This window comes from Ovis aries, chromosome 3, assembly GCF_016772045.2.
Source record: "Ovis aries strain OAR_USU_Benz2616 breed Rambouillet chromosome 3, ARS-UI_Ramb_v3.0, whole genome shotgun sequence".
NCBI classification, from domain to species: domain Eukaryota; kingdom Metazoa; phylum Chordata; class Mammalia; order Artiodactyla; family Bovidae; genus Ovis; species Ovis aries.
This window is the reverse complement of record NC_056056.1, coordinates 133,781,916-133,796,687: the sequence shown is the minus strand read 5'-3', so window position 1 is coordinate 133,796,687 and position 14,772 is coordinate 133,781,916. Positions and strand designations below refer to the sequence as shown.

The 14,772-nt window shown below is 51.8% G+C and overlaps 1 protein-coding gene across 1 annotated transcript; it reads right to left on the bottom strand.

The window, feature by feature from the left end:
* Window positions 1-8,576, bottom strand: KRT74 (keratin 74). Its single transcript, XM_004006324.6, has 9 exons — window positions 8,091-8,576; window positions 7,274-7,488; window positions 6,776-6,836; window positions 6,187-6,282; window positions 5,545-5,709; window positions 3,770-3,895; window positions 2,086-2,306; window positions 1,594-1,628; window positions 1-1,117 (listed from the first exon to the last, which is right to left on the bottom strand). The coding sequence occupies exons 1-9, from the start codon at window positions 8,574-8,576 to the stop codon at window positions 900-902; spliced, it is 1,623 nt and encodes a 540-aa protein (XP_004006373.1). The 3' UTR covers window positions 1-899.
* Window positions 8,577-14,772: the final 6,196 nt, after the last annotated feature.

The window sequence follows — 14,772 nt, the reverse complement described above, 5'->3', positions numbered from 1 at the left end:
TCCTTCAGTCAAGGCAAGGAGGAACCGGGTGTCTCCACCCTTAGGAATATTTACAACAAGAGCCAGGACTTCTGGGCTGGGTGGCACCACCAGAGACAAAGCAAGCTTCCCTCATTGAACACAGCTCCTGGCAGCAGGCACCGCGAATCAGAAGCTACAGCAGGGCACAGACCAGAGAAAGGCCCAAAGATAAACACCTACCCACTGACAGAAAGGCGACCTAAGTCTCTGCCTTCATCAAATAAGAGTTTGACATTCCCTTCATTAAAGAGACAGTGGCATATAAAAGCACACGGACCCTGGAGTCAACCAGGCCTGGGCTCAACTCCCGACCCTAGCACCCAGGGAGTGAAGGGGGCATGTTCCACAGTCACTCAGAGGATGGGGGCGTCTCTTCTGTCCTGAGGATGCTTATTGCATCTACTTTGCATAATTGGATGAGAATTAAAGGCAATATAGGAGTTGCTACCACCTCCAGGTTGCAAAGTAAGCCTTCGGACAACTGCTGACTCCACCAAAGCATAGAGAAAACTATCCTGCCCTCCCTCGCCCTCTTCCTCTCTTTTTCCTCCCTCCTCTCCTCTCTCTGTAGGGATGTTCTTAGGGATGTTCCAGGGCCAAGAAGGTAATTATAGCTGTGTCCATAAGCCTCCTAGCAGCTGAGGGCAGCAGGGAAAAAGGAAGTCACAAAGTCCAGATGGGACCTGAAAACGGGAGAGGATGAGGCCAACCAGAACTTGACAGTGAGACAGGCCACAGTGCATGTGGGTGGTCGCATGGACCACGGTGGTCCTAGGACTCTGGGGAAGGGGGGCTGTGGCAGACACCTCCAAGTGAGGTGTCAGGGCAAGAGCATCTCTTCTCCCAGCAGCTGAGAGAACCCTTAAAGCTGAGGGGCTTTACCGGGCAGCTTTCCTTGCCCGGCCGCTGCCTGGGGTGCTCTTGTCTTGGGAGTCCTTGGGGTCTCCCCCTTGTGCCCCTTTGGCCCTGGTCTGCCCGCTTCGGGTGCTTCTGGAGCTGCTGGTCACTGTGCTGGCCGTGGTGCTGGCCCCAAGGTCAGTGCAGGCCGGGGATCCAGGGTGGGAACCGGAGCTGCTTGCGCTGCTGCTGCTGACGGCTGTGGTGGAAGGACCCAGAACGGGAAGAAGGATGACAGCATCACTCAGCGAGCCACCCCTCCACCCCACAGCTGCCCTTGGCAGTCAAAAAACACCACAAGGGTGGGTCGAGACCTAGGTACACTGCAGCCTCTGTGCAAGGTGAGGACAACCCGGGACCGAATGGTCCCTGCCCTCCTAGAGAGTCTAGGACCATTTGTCTCACAGGTCCGTATTCTCAACCCCTTCTCGGGATGATGATGCCCAGGAGAGAGACACAGGAAGGAAATGGGGTTGGCATGACCTCAGTCACTGATTCCCTGGGACAGAAGGCAAATAGGCTTCCTTTGAAGCCAGAGAACCTTCCTGAGACAGTACTAGGAGCCCCCAGATGAGGGGAGACAATGATTGGAGGTGGTATCACATTATCTTGCAGTCCCCAGCTTTCCCGTCCAGTCAGAATCCCCAACTCGATCCGTCTCTCAGGGATACTCACAAATGCTCACAGAGGAGGGATTCTCCCCAGACATCCTGCAAGACAGAAAGTTGGAGAAGGATAAAACCTCAAGGAAGTGTCTAGTTCAGCTGAGCCTTTTGATGGGTTCCTGCCTTTATATGCCTATCATTTGAATTCATCCTTAAAACAACCTCATTTTATGGAGGTTACAATCCTCATTTACAGATGAGCAAATAAATAATAAAATTTACAGACACCAGGACCACATTGCTGACGTATGGCAAAGCGAGTGATTAAAGCCAGGTCTGTCTGACCCCACTGGCTCTTTTCATGCCACCACCCAACCACCGGGGCTTCACATCTGACCTCCGCTTGCAGGAAGCTGAGCTCAATCAGCAAACAGCCCCCTTCTGTGCCCAGGTCACGAGCACTGCTGTCTTTCCTCTTTTACCTCCCAAATGGTCCCTTGGCCAGCAGGGAGCCACCCACAGTCCCCTGCCCCCACCATGGCATCTCCCTTGCCCCGCTAACCGGCACTCCTCACCCTCCAGCAGCTTGCGGTAGGTGGCGATCTCCATGTCCAAGGCCAGCTTCAGGCTCATGAGCTCCTGGTATTCACGCAGCATCCGGGCCAACTCCTCCTTGGCCTGGTGCATAGCAGCTTCCAACTCATCCAGCTTGGCCCGGGCATCCTTCAGGGCACTGTCTCCCCGCTGCTCGGCATCGGCAAGGGCCGTCTCCAGATTGGCACACTGAAAAGCAAAGGACGGATGGGAAGACCATCAGAGCCCAGAATAATGTTTAGATCTTAATGGTTAGGTCCCAACCCCCCTCACTTTACAGATGAGGTCCAAGGTGGTAGCAAGTAATTGCTGCAGAGCCAACACAGTATCTGAGTCGCTTCTATTTTCTTTTGTAGATGGATACTTAAAGGCCCATGAAAAGCTGTCAGAGCAGTTGCATTTCAGGACCGCAAGAAGAGATTTGGATGTTTGCAAGTTTGTCTAGTGAGGTTGAAACCAGTGGCTGTCGGTTTCAAGTCCACCTTGTCCTGGAGAATCACACTGAGACCCCAACCTGGAGCCTCCAAGAATCCGACAGCGTGCCAAGGCACCTCTGTAATCAGACCCCTACCTGCAGAGTGTCTCCCAGCAGGGACCCTTCCTACCCATTAGTACCCAACAGTGTACATCTCTGGACTATTCTAGCACTCTGCAGGGAGGGTCTATCTAAATGCTCCCCACGTCTGGCCTGAATGGATTAGGGGAACCTTCCCATACAACAAGAGGTTAAGGGCCTGAGGTTATATCCATGGCCTCAGACAGAGCATTTGGGGCCTGAAAAATATCCAGTGGCACTGTGATGGCAAATACGACCAGGCGGAGAAACAGTCCTCATAGAGTCGTGAATCAGTTGCGTGTCGAGTTGGAAAGCAGGCCCCGTGTTCCCCACATCACCTGGCTTGGAAGGCTGTGGGGGTGCAGGAAAGAGAGCCGGCTCAGCTCTTCCAGGTTTGGCAGTTCTATCACTGGACAGAGTTGACCTGCCAGGGTCAATTGGGAAGGATTCCCTACCCCCTTAAAATCATCTCCCCAGAGATATGATGTTTTTCTGCTTTCAGACAAGACAGGGTCCCCCAGCTGGAAAGGCAATGGGTACAGGGCAGACAACCCAGAACATCTTCATCTGCTATCATCCTCACTGGTCACCCAGTGAGAGCAGTGAGAGGAGGACCTTAACTTGGCCACTGAGGGTACCAAGGAGAGGCCCCCCAAACCCTACATGCACTGAGTGTCCAGTGGGAGGAAGAGGTGTGGGGTCTGCCCTCGGAGGGTGATACCTGAAGGGGACATGGGGCAGGTTTACTGCACACAGAAAAAGCCTGAGAATGATGGGAAAAAGAAAGGAAACCTAAATTCTAATCCTAATAACCAGCTGGACACCCTGGGAGAGTCCCTTCCTCTCTCCAGTCCAGTTTCCTTATCTGATCTGTGAGAGTCAGGTGAAATAAGTGCAAGGCCCCTCCAGTTCTGAGCAGGGTGCCAGCTCGAAGTGTATGGATCCCAAGGTATAGTGAGGAAGAGGGACCATCAGTGGTCCAGAGAGTCCCAAGTCAGGCAGGGGACATCTGCTTTTCACTCCAGGATGGGCTCCAGTCTCTCCATCACAGAGGGTGAAGCCCAGCCTCCGTGCTCTCTGCGGGCTTGCTGCCCACCTGCTTCTTCACATTTGCAATCTCACAGCGTATCCTCTGGATGAGCCGGTTCAGTTCTGACATCTCGTTCTTGGTGTGTTTGAGGTCGTCCCCGTGCCGGCCAGCTGCCAGCTGCAGCTCCTGGATCTGGTTTCCAGAGACAGGAAGTTGGTGATGAGACAAAACTCCCTCCATATCCCCCACCACCCAAGGCAGAGAAAGTGTCCTGAGCAAACCCTTCCACCACCGGAGAGAGCCAGGGGAGATAGCTCTGCAGCAGGAGGTGATAGAGCCAGGACCTTCCAGCTGTCTGGAGCTGATTCTGACCAAGAAGTCCACCTGTTTCTCTAAGCAGAAATCTATTTGCTGGGCCTATCCTCCTTTCTCATCTCCCTGACTAATCTTTTCTGGGGGTGGATAAAGGGAAAATGCAGTTTTCGTGTATTAAGCACTTCCAAGGACCTTCCTGGTGGTTCAGATGGTAAAAGCATCTGCATACAATGCGGGAGACCCAGGTTCGATCCCTGGGTTGGCAAGATCCCCTGGAGAAGGAAATGGCAGCCCATTCCAATATTCTTGCCTGGAAAATCCCATGGACAGAGGAGCCTGGCAGGCTGTAGTCCATGGGGTTGCAGAGAGTCAGACACAACTGAGCGACTTCACTTTCTTTCACTTTCGAGCACTTCCAAAATAAATAGGGCTTCCCTGGTGGCTCAGTTGGTAAAGAATCCACCTGCAGGAGACTGTGTTTGATCCCTGGGTGAGGAAGATCCCCTGGAGAAGGGAATGACTACCTAATCTTGTATTCTTGCCTGGAAAATTCCACGGACAGAGGAGCCTGGAGGGCTACAGTCCATGGGATATCAAAGAGTCAGACATTACTGAGTGACTAACACTTTCACTTTCCAAAATAGAAGAGTTCTGAACCTCTCCATTGATTTAGCACCTCTTTATAGAGGAATATTTTAAAGGCCAGGTTCTGTTCCAGGTACCGGGGATACAGAGGTGAGCGGTATAGGTGAGGTCCCTGGTCCCATGAAACTTACATTCTCCTAGAATCCTTTCTTAATGACAGGTGAAGGGCCAGGGCTGAGGACCGCATGCATGTACCCTGGAGGTGGTGGGACTGTTGGCTCAGGACTTGTAGCTCAGATCCTCCCCTCACCCTTGGCCAGCCCTTCAGAAAAGAGAGGATGACACAGCCCTGGACAGGGAACAAGGAACCTGTGGTCCTTGCTGTTGGCGGGATTCAATGGCCAAGAAAGCTGGGAGGTGTGAAGCCCCATAGGGCCCCCAGGTAAAGGGTCTTCTCAGTGACAGCCTAGAAGGGTTTTACCTCAAAGCTTAAGTGCCATCCCCCAGAATGCTCCTAGAATCCCACCTCTTCTTCTTAGAAGTCCTTCCACACTGATCAGAGGGACGCTCATGGCACCCTCTTCTTTACTCCCTGTCCCACTCCAGGTCACCCATAGCTACTCTCCTCCATATCTGTTACTCTCCTTCTTTCCCATGGTGACACGACCTAATCCCAGTTTTGTAGCAAGAGCACCTCGCTTCATTCCTCCATCAGAGGATGGCCTGTCCCTCTCTGTTGGAAATGCCTACCCAGTTTTATGGCTTATCTTTGATAACAATTTTTGCCAAGAATTCTTTTTGAGTAGATGTCGCTATGGCATTGATTATAACCCTTCTTTCATTCAACACATCTCCTAAGGGATGTCTCACATCCATTGGTGGAGGTGTCCCTTCCCAGGAAAGGAAGGCTGGTGGAGGAGGGAGACACAGTCAGTCCTCACCTTGCTCTGGTACAGCGCCTCGGCCTCAGCCTTGCTCTTCAGGGCAATGTCCTCGTACTGGGCTCGGACCTCGGCAATGATGCTGTCCAAGTCCAGGTCACGGTTGTTGTCCATGGACAGGATGACAGAGGTCTCACTGGTGTGAGTCTGGATCTGGGCCACCTCCTGAGTTGAGAGATGAGGACAGAGTCAGGGTCCTTCCCCCACCTCCCTCCTCTTCCCATCAGACTTCTGGGCCTGTGGCACCTGGCAGAATGGGCCACAGTGGAGAGAAGAAATGCCTGCTGGAGCCAAGGAAAAGGCTCACACAGCAGGATACACCCCATGTGGGTAGCAGGCCATGGGAGGCATTCCTTGCAGTTCACAGCATCAGGAATCTGTGCTTCAGTAGGACCTCACGGGGTCATTTTTACCAGCCTACTGCCAAGGTCATTATCACAGCCCCGATGAGACGTTTTTCCTGTGAATGTGGCTTCCAGGGACCAGGATCCTACACTTCCATGGCCTCCCAGTGCAGGGTTTTGCACCTTCCCATCAAAACACCCTTAATTCTGCTTATCCTCAATCCTTCTTATTAGCATCTCCCTGGAAGAGCCAGGGAATCTCTCAGCTGGAAAGGGGGGGGAGGGGAGGTGTCCTCACCGCATCATACAAACACTTAAGGAACTGGATATCTTTGTCCAGAGAGTCCACTTTGGCCTGGAGCTCCACCTTGACCGTGTAGGCTGCATCCGCGTCCTGCCAGGAGGCACCCAGAGCCACTGGTCAATATCACCCACATCCCACCAGGTGCCCTGTCCTTGCCCTAAAAGTCAATTAACTTCCTATCTTTCGCCCACCAAGGGAAGCAGGTTGGTGAATAAAAACCCTCACTATTGCCTTTCTCTCCTATGCATCTTTGGGGATAAATAAAGAAGTGGGGGCTACTCTTTTTCTGTTACACCTGGAGAAAATGAAGCCCAGAGAAGTAGAGTGTATTTCCTCAAGTCACACAGGAAGGCCGAGCTGAGCCAGAGGTTTCCAACTCCCAGACCATGATTCTCTCCTATCTGTCTCCACCCATATCCTAGGCACGTGTCCTCTCCACCTTGCTAGAGACCAAAATATGACTCCATCTCTACTCAGGTACCAGCCCCTTCCCAGAAGAAGGCCAGGGCTGGAGTCCCGAGGAGGGTTGGTTAGGATGGGGATTCAAGGGAAAACAGAGTCCATAGGCTTTTCTCGCTCTTACCTTCTTGAGCACCACAAAATCGTTCTCGGCTGCTGTGCGCTGATTGATCTCCACCTCATACCTGTGGGCAAGGAGAGAAGATAGCAGAGGTCTCAGTCCCCTTGGCCAGGTGACCCCCTCTTCACACTGACCAGGCAAGTGCTGGGGATGCAGAGTCCCCACAGGATCTGCTGGAGCACTGGAGGGGCTGGTGGTGGCAGTCCTGTGTCCCTGAATTGCCTCATTAACATTCTATTCTCTGGACCTTAGGGAGATATCCAGGTACCCCAAACCAGTCACTGAACCCATTGGTGGATCAATGAGCAAAGGAACTCCTTCCCATCAACCGGGTAGGAAGTTCTCATCAAATAGGGGTGATCCTTCCTTCACAGTCAGAGCAAGGGTGTGAGCCCTTGACCCCGGTGCTTGCTCCCTGCCATCCTAAAAAGTGACACAGAGACTGGATGATCCCTGGAGCCTCTGGGAACCTGACCCGCGACCTCGGCTGGACCCACTCACCTCTTCTTGTAGTCCTCCACCAGGTCCCGCATGCCCCTCAGCTCCAAGTCCAGCCTCAGCCGGTCCCCGGACAGTGTCTCCAGCTGCTTCCGCAGGTTGCCGATGTAGCCCTCGAGGATGGGCTCCAGGTTTTTCCTACAGTTGTTCAGGTCCAGCTGCTGCAGCAGCTCCCACTTGGTCCCCAGCACCTGGTTCTGCTGCTCCAGGAACCTCACCTGGAATCAGATGGGCGCTACCAAGTCCCGTGGAAAAACACCATGGACCCTACCAGGTTATACAGATTTTTCTAAAGACATTTGGCTCCAGTCCTGACTCCCCACTCATGGAATTCCATACAAACAAGACCCTTTACAAGGGTTCATTCTGTAGCCTTTCAGGCAAAACCAGTCACTGAAAAGTCATTGAAGAAGGAGATTCCATAGCTGGCTTCTGTTGCCTGACCCAGCCCCAGGAGATGCTCTTCCTCTGTCTCAGCTAAGTGTTTTTTCTGTACCATGAGCCCTTCTCTCTGAATAGTGCTGATTCTATCAGCCCTCCATCTGCCGTGAAGGGCTAGAGGTCCAGTTGACCTCCAGATTCCCATCAATTCTTCCTCAAGGTAGGGCTACCCTTTACCAAAATTTCCACCCTTCTCTGTAAAAGAAAGCGACACATTCATTTATTCCTTTGTGCTGCCTAGCTCACAGGTCTTGCTATGATCACAGAGCCCTTCGTGAGATCCAGCAGCACCCTTTCCATCCACAATGCCCTGTGCACTGCCAGGCAGAAAGGGATCACGAACATCTCACTGGACTGTCTTATCCACCTGGAGACCCACCTTGTCGATGAAGGAGGCGAACTTGTTGTTCAGAGCCATGATCTGCTCCCGCTCCTGGGCGCGCACCTTCTGGATCTCCGGGTCCAGCTCCACGTTGAGGGGAGCCAGGAGGCTCTTGTGGACGACGACCTGGTGGATGCCCCCAGGCGGGCACATGGATGGGCACATGGATGGGCACACAGACCCCAGGACCACACTGCCAAACATACTGCCAGCAAAGCCGCTGGGCCGGCCCCCTCCATACCCAGAGCTAAGCCTGAAGTTGTAACCTCCAGTCCGAACACTGCTGCCGGCCACCTTGAGGGGAATACAGAGATCCCCTCTACAGAGACTGTAGAGGCTTCGGCTTCCAAAGGCAGCACCAGCTCCTCTGCTGGGTGCATGGTAAGAAGCCACACTGCCCCCAACCTTCCTCAGCACCACCGCCGAGTGCCCACTGAAGCCCCCCTTGTCACCACCAGACTTGACATTCAGTTGCCGGCTCATGGTGGCAGAGATGGAGGTGGCAGCACTGGAGTAAAGCAGTCAATGGAGAGAGGACTTTTGATGGGGCACCCAGAGCACCGCTCCCTTTTATTCTGTCCATCCCTGAACACCGGAAAAGGGTGTTGCTCCTCTATCTCCTTTCTCCCTGCCGAAGGTCCTGAGGCCATGGGCAATTTGTGGAACAGATATCTCCAAGCCCTTTGCAGCAACAAAGTGCTTCTGATAGTGAGCAGAATACGCTGTCCTTGCAGACTGGAGTGGTCGAATCAGGCATTTATCTGTGCTCCTAATTAGGGACCTGGAGAGTTATCCCCTTCAGAGATCTCCTAGCTTAATTTTTTCCAGGGCTGCCTCTTTCTTGCTTATCTGTCAGTAAGAAGCAGGGGAGATGCCCAGCTTTGTCCAGAGAAAGCTCATCAGAAAACCCCAGGTTTCCACCCTAGAGAACCCACCCCTCTCTTTGTTGGTCCTGTTGAGGAGCTGTGGTGTTTGCACCAGAGAAGACGAAATTCAGAAAGGATGTGATGCATGTGTTCAAAGATCTAAGTCCAAGAAAGAAGTTCCAGGGCTCATTCTCTGGGTCACTGTAAGGACCACAGCTGTCTAGTAATGGAATGGACCCCAGGAAGGTAGTGGAAATGACTATATTGAGTCTGTGTGCCACCCAGCAGGGGACTGTCTGGACATTTCTGTACTGGGCAGGGCCTGGGTGGTGATTACCTCGATGTTGCCTTTTCATTAGACAGAATCTTTTCAGGCAGCTGGTAGTTCCTGCAGCTGAACTTTTTCTCCTGGACAGGGTCTCTGCCTCATCCTAGGAGATGAGCCGTGAAGCAGGCTTGGAGGTGGGCCATTGACTCTCCTGGGGAGAACGTCTCCCCTAGTGCTCGCTGGGGACATGTTCCAAGCTCAGCAACCAAGGCACTGAAGCCCATGGGTCTCGCTCCTGGAGTCAAGGTGCCTGTTCTGCTCCTTTCTTGATCACTTTAGGAAGCCATTCAATTTTGGGTAGGGTTAGACCAGCTTTTTGTAGCTCAGGGAGCCCTGGTGGAGATAAATGTTTGAAAATTACTCCAAAAGCAGGCATCTCCTTGCTCTGACTCTGACCACTTTTTCAGTAATGAAATTGACTCATTTGAAGCCAGTGATAGCAGACAGCTGCTCCGCAGCTGGGAAGGGGGAGTGCGGGAGCGGGACAGCCGGATGTGCATAGCCCTGGACGGTTTCCTCTGAGGATTTCCTCTCATGAAGTTCTCCAAACAGCCCCAGAGGCAGCGGTGGAAGTTTTTCCAAGGTCCCTGTCTCCCATCCTCCTTGGCAGGGCCTAGCCCTAGGGCATGTGTGCTAAGTCGTAATTGAAGCGGTTTCTTGTGGTTTTCTAAACTAGATTGCAAGTGCTATTGAATGAATGTCAACAAATAGTGTAAATCCCTTGACCAGAGGTGGCTATCACCTGGTCGCAGCCCCCAAGGAGCTGCAGACTAGTGAGAGGAATCTTTGCAAAGAACTTAACCTTGGGTTAAAGCTCTGGGATAAGAAAAGTTGGGAACAAAGGATCGGAGGTGTACTGGGGAGTTAAGGACCTCTGGAAGGCTGTGCTTCGATTATTTGTGGCAGGGTGGTGGACTAGGCACTCCCAGGCAGCGGAGGGTTGAGATAGTAATCGCAATAATGGTAGCAGTGGTGGAAGCAACAGTATCTGTTGCGGTAACAAAAAGAAACAGTGTTGATCGGTCACATCACATGTGCCAGACATTGTGTGAGCACTACAAGGATTTTTAATGTAATCCTCATGTTACTGAATTCACCCTACAGTTGAAGACTGAGGATTATAGACGCTAAGGAACTTGCCCAAATTCACTCAGCTAGCAAGTCGGAGCTGGGTCTGGAATTCCAGTGTGTCTGGTTTCAAAGTCCATATTCCTAACCATCACCATCCTGTTGTGTGATGGAGATGAGAGCTAGAGCCATGGATGCAAGACTTTCTGGTGCACGAGGCATGCACAGCAGCTAAGGCTCTGAGTGCCGCATACTCGTGTTTGTATATATTGTTCAGATGAGCAGATGACATGAGAGGAAGGGGAGGTTGTCCCTGAAACGGGGGCTTATGTGAGGTGGTTGCTCTAGGTGAGATATCACTCTGAGGTTGAGAGAGAAAGTCAGCCAAAATGGGGGTGGGCAGAGGGAGGAAAAGACTCACTTTCATGGGGGCTACTTTATTTTACAATGTCCAATAGCTGGGCCTTCACTGAGAGCCTCCAACTGGGAAATCAGCATGACTCTGGGGATCTGACTCTTCCTGGGCCAAGTGTGCACCTCCGCTGCCTGGTGGAGTGTGGGCCCTAATCTGTTAGGGGAGCTGGACCTCAACAAAAGAGAAATTACAAGAAAGGCATGAGACTAGGCCTTCAAAGCTGGAGAAGATTTGAATAGATCAAAAGCAGAGTTTCAGGTGCCCAGGAAAATGCGACAGAATGAACTGGGCCCATCCATGCTCAGAAGAGACAGGCTGGGGAGAGCCAGGAGCAGGGCTAGGGGTCCCCGCACTCTCTGTATTCCTTCCGCAAGCAATCAGTGAGTGCTGGCGTGGGCCTGGCCCAGCACTGGGGGCTGAGCACTAAGAGTCTAGTGATGGTGATGATGGTGATGGCCGTGGCGGTGGTGGTTGCAACACAGAAGTAAGAGGAGGACGCAGAGGGGAGTTTCCTGACGACAGTGTGGCGACTGTGGCCAAACACAGGGGCCCCTCCCAGGAAATTTAATTGCAGAGAATTACCTTTGCTACACAATAGGATCTCTGACAGTTCCAATCTTCACCATGCGGGCTACCCTCTAATTACTCATCATAGTCCACACCCCAGTCTATGAGTTCACAGGACTAATCAGTGTCCCAAGGCTTGAAGAGATTGGTTCATTCAGTAGGTAGAAAATTGAGCGCTACTCGGTGAATTGCTCTAAGCTAAGCTAGACATCAAAAGAGAAACAGGTAAGACCATCTCCTTCCTTCTAAGAAACTGAACTTGAACAGGAGGAGACAGAATATAAGCACGTGAAAGTTGTTTTGCTGTTGTTATTGCTATAGTTTAATTCCTTGTGATTAAATGAGTAATTCAGATAAGCTGTTACTGAAATTCTGCTTTTAAAAATAAATCAGAATAAAATATATTGGTCTTCCTGAGGTGGGGGTTGGGAATGGGAAGGTGGATAGACACACAAGCATCCCAGAGGCAGTGAGTAGCCCAGGGGGACTGTAGGGGAAAGTTTGGCTTGGGAAGCAGAGGTTGCTGCTGCTACTAAGTCACTTCAGTCGTGTCTGACTCTGTGCGACCCCATAGATGGCAGCCCACCAGGCTCTGCCGTCCCTGGGATTCTCCAGGCAAGAACACTGGAGTGGGTTGCCATTTCCTTCTCCAATGCATGAAAGTGAAAAGTGAAAGTGAAGTTGCTCAGTCGTGTCCGACTCTTGGCAACCCCATGGACTGCAGCCTACCAGGCTCCTCTGTCCATGAAGCAGAGGTTGCTAGGAGAAAAATGACAAAACAGGCCAAGTTGTTTCCCTTCTCCCTGAGGATACGGTGGAATCGTGTGAGGGTCCTCAGGGAAGAAACCTCACAGAGCGTGTGCTTTAAAGAACACGCTCTGGGTTGCATGAGGAGAACTATGCAGGGCAGACAAGTACCCCAGGGAGACCGGAAGGAGCTGAGCCCATGTGCATCATAATCTCCTGCCATCCTGGTTAAAGCTGCTCCTGGAGGGGAGAGGTCTGCAGAGCACACCACACTGGAAGGGCATAGAAAGCAGTGCTACAAATAATCCCAAATGGACATAACTGAGGTCATGTCAAATTGGTTTGAGAATGGATATCAAAGGTCTTTTTTCTCTAATCCATTGTCCATTTGACTATTCCTAGACATAGTCAAGGAAGCCAGCATTTGTAGAAGGTAATTAATGGGGAGAAGAAGAAGCCTGACAGATTCTTGAAGGAAGCTTGATGGGTAATAAGACTTGGGGGCAAACCGCAGCACCTCAGAATGGAAAGGACATGAAGCTGTGTTCTCTGCTTTCCTTTCAAAAATGAGCTCAGGGCAGAAACCACATACTCTCAGCCTGTCCGAACCAGTTTGAAAGGAGGCTGTTTTTCCATCCTCATCCAAAGTCAACTAGAACAAGCAAGAGAGATCACTTGCTTTTCTTGCTCTCTCCCCATTCTCTCTCCCAACACCCTTCACCTTCCTGACATGAAATTCCCTGGGTCTTAGGGTATCAAGTCCAACAGCAGATGGGACTGAAGCTTGGGTCAAGCTCACTGCTGCAGTCTAGGGGCCTGGGCATCTGGCTGGGGTACAGGGGGTGCAAGAGGATGTTCAGAGACTGAAGCCAAAGTCCCGTGTTTGTAAGATGGGAAAGGGAAAACTCAGCACAAAAGATGAGGGCCAGCACCCCAGAAGACTGAAGCAGCTGAAGACCATTGTGTAGGGTGACCAGCTATTCCAGTTTGCCCAGGACTGAGGGTTTTTCTAAGTGGGACATGGGACTTTCCATGTTACAATCTGGACTGTTCTGGAAAATCTGGACAGCTGATGGCCTGACCATCACCCACCACACCACAGAGTAAAGAGTATCAAATTCTCTAGTAGTTTAGGGGGGGTCCCTGAAGTTAGAACATCTCTCCAAGTCTGAAACTTACATAGTCAAACAATTCACTGGCTTCTCGCCATCCTCACTGTTCCCTTGCCTCCTGCCCCCAACACACACCTGTTAACATGACTTTCCCAGATTATTAAGAAAACAGATAGCTGGATGGCACCAATATAAATTCAGTTCCATTGTCATATATTCAAGTCCTGTTATAAGGCATTGTATTGAGTGAAAACCCAGACAGGCAGTCAACAGGGTCAAAATTTCTGCTTCTTGGTCCCACATTAGTATAAAGGACATTGTGTAGTAAGCTTCTGTTTTTTAAAACTTGGCAGAGGCTGTTCAGTGACCTGAAATCTGGCAGCAGCTTCCTTATCACAGCTGGTCTCATAGAACTTTCTACCCATGTCTCCGCACACCCCATCTCTGAGTCTGGGGCTTCCCCCACGTCTTCTCAGCACCAGCATCTCCTTCCTTCTCTCTGCGGTCCAGCTCAGGAGACAAACATTGGAGCAGTTTAGCCAAGTGGCTGCAGTGCCTTTAAATGCTTTTGTGCCAGTTAGAAAAAGGTGCCCCTTCCTCTGGGCAGATGCAGCCCTTTGCCAGGGTGCACAGCTGGATTTCAGGCCTCCCCCTCGCCCCCTCGCCAGGCCGTTTGCTGGACGTAACCCTCGCAGCCCTCAGGACATTCGTGGGTGCATGCCTGAATCTCAGGGATAGGCTCGTGTTACACAGGTGAGTTGGAGCCTTTGGTCATCAAGGTCTCCTGGCCTCCCCCCAGCACCCTCAAGCTGGAGCCTACTTCTCCAGGCCTCCCACTCTGACTTCCAGTCCCCTGGATCTTTCCTCTTTGAGCTCTCGAAAGAAAGTGATGGTCCCCCGCCTCGCACCTCTGCCCACTCTGGCCTCTGTCCGCTGGGAGCCCTGCCCAGCTCCGCTTCCCTCTGACTTAGGGAGCTGCAGACTTGTCTTCACTGTTCCTAGCCTGAGTGTCCTTTGCATTCAGCACTTCCTGGATATGCCCCACTAAGCTCCCCATTCTTGATTCTCTTTCTCCTCCTGCTCTGGCTCCTAAGGCTTTTACGGCTGGAGAGACTCCTGGTCCTGAGGTGGACATCAAGCATGCTTTAGTTCTCTTTCTGTCCTCTTTTAAGAAAGAAAAGCTCTCTGGACTCTTTACAACTCCGCCCCAGCCCCTGCCCAGTCATCACCAGAGCTTTCCTCAGCGGGAAAGCACTGAGGTATGTGGAGACAAGCGCCGTCTTGCTCTGGGAAGGACACGCTGGCTTTCATTTGCTCTTTTCAAAATACCACCAGCCCCCATACCTCCATTATTTCATCCATCTCCTTACCTCAGACCTCCCCCCACTGCCCCACCTTGCCCCACAACTCCCAGCCACTTCTGGAAGAAGTTTGTAAGGTACTTTTCTAACCCTCAAACCCCTTCATGGTGTGGCTTTTTTTTTCCCTGAAAGAGAACAGGCAGGCTGGGGGCAAGGCCTTAATCTTTTTATCATGGCTGTGAAGTCTGATGCTTGATCCGCCTCTTCCTTTGCCC

Bases quoted from the DNA above. Each gene is read 5' to 3' on its own strand.
- KRT74 (XM_004006324.6), bottom strand. From the start codon at position 8,576: ATGAGCCGGCAACTGAATGTCAAGTCTGGTGGTGACAAGGGGGGCTTC. The intron at 3,896-5,544 runs GTGAGGACTGAC...TCTGGAAACCAG, and splicing joins AGGCGCTGTACCAGAGCAAG to ATCCAGGAGCTGCAGCTGGC. The intron at 2,307-3,769 runs GTGGGCAGCAAG...TTTGCTTTTCAG, and splicing joins TTGCAAATGTGAAGAAGCAG to TGTGCCAATCTGGAGACGGC.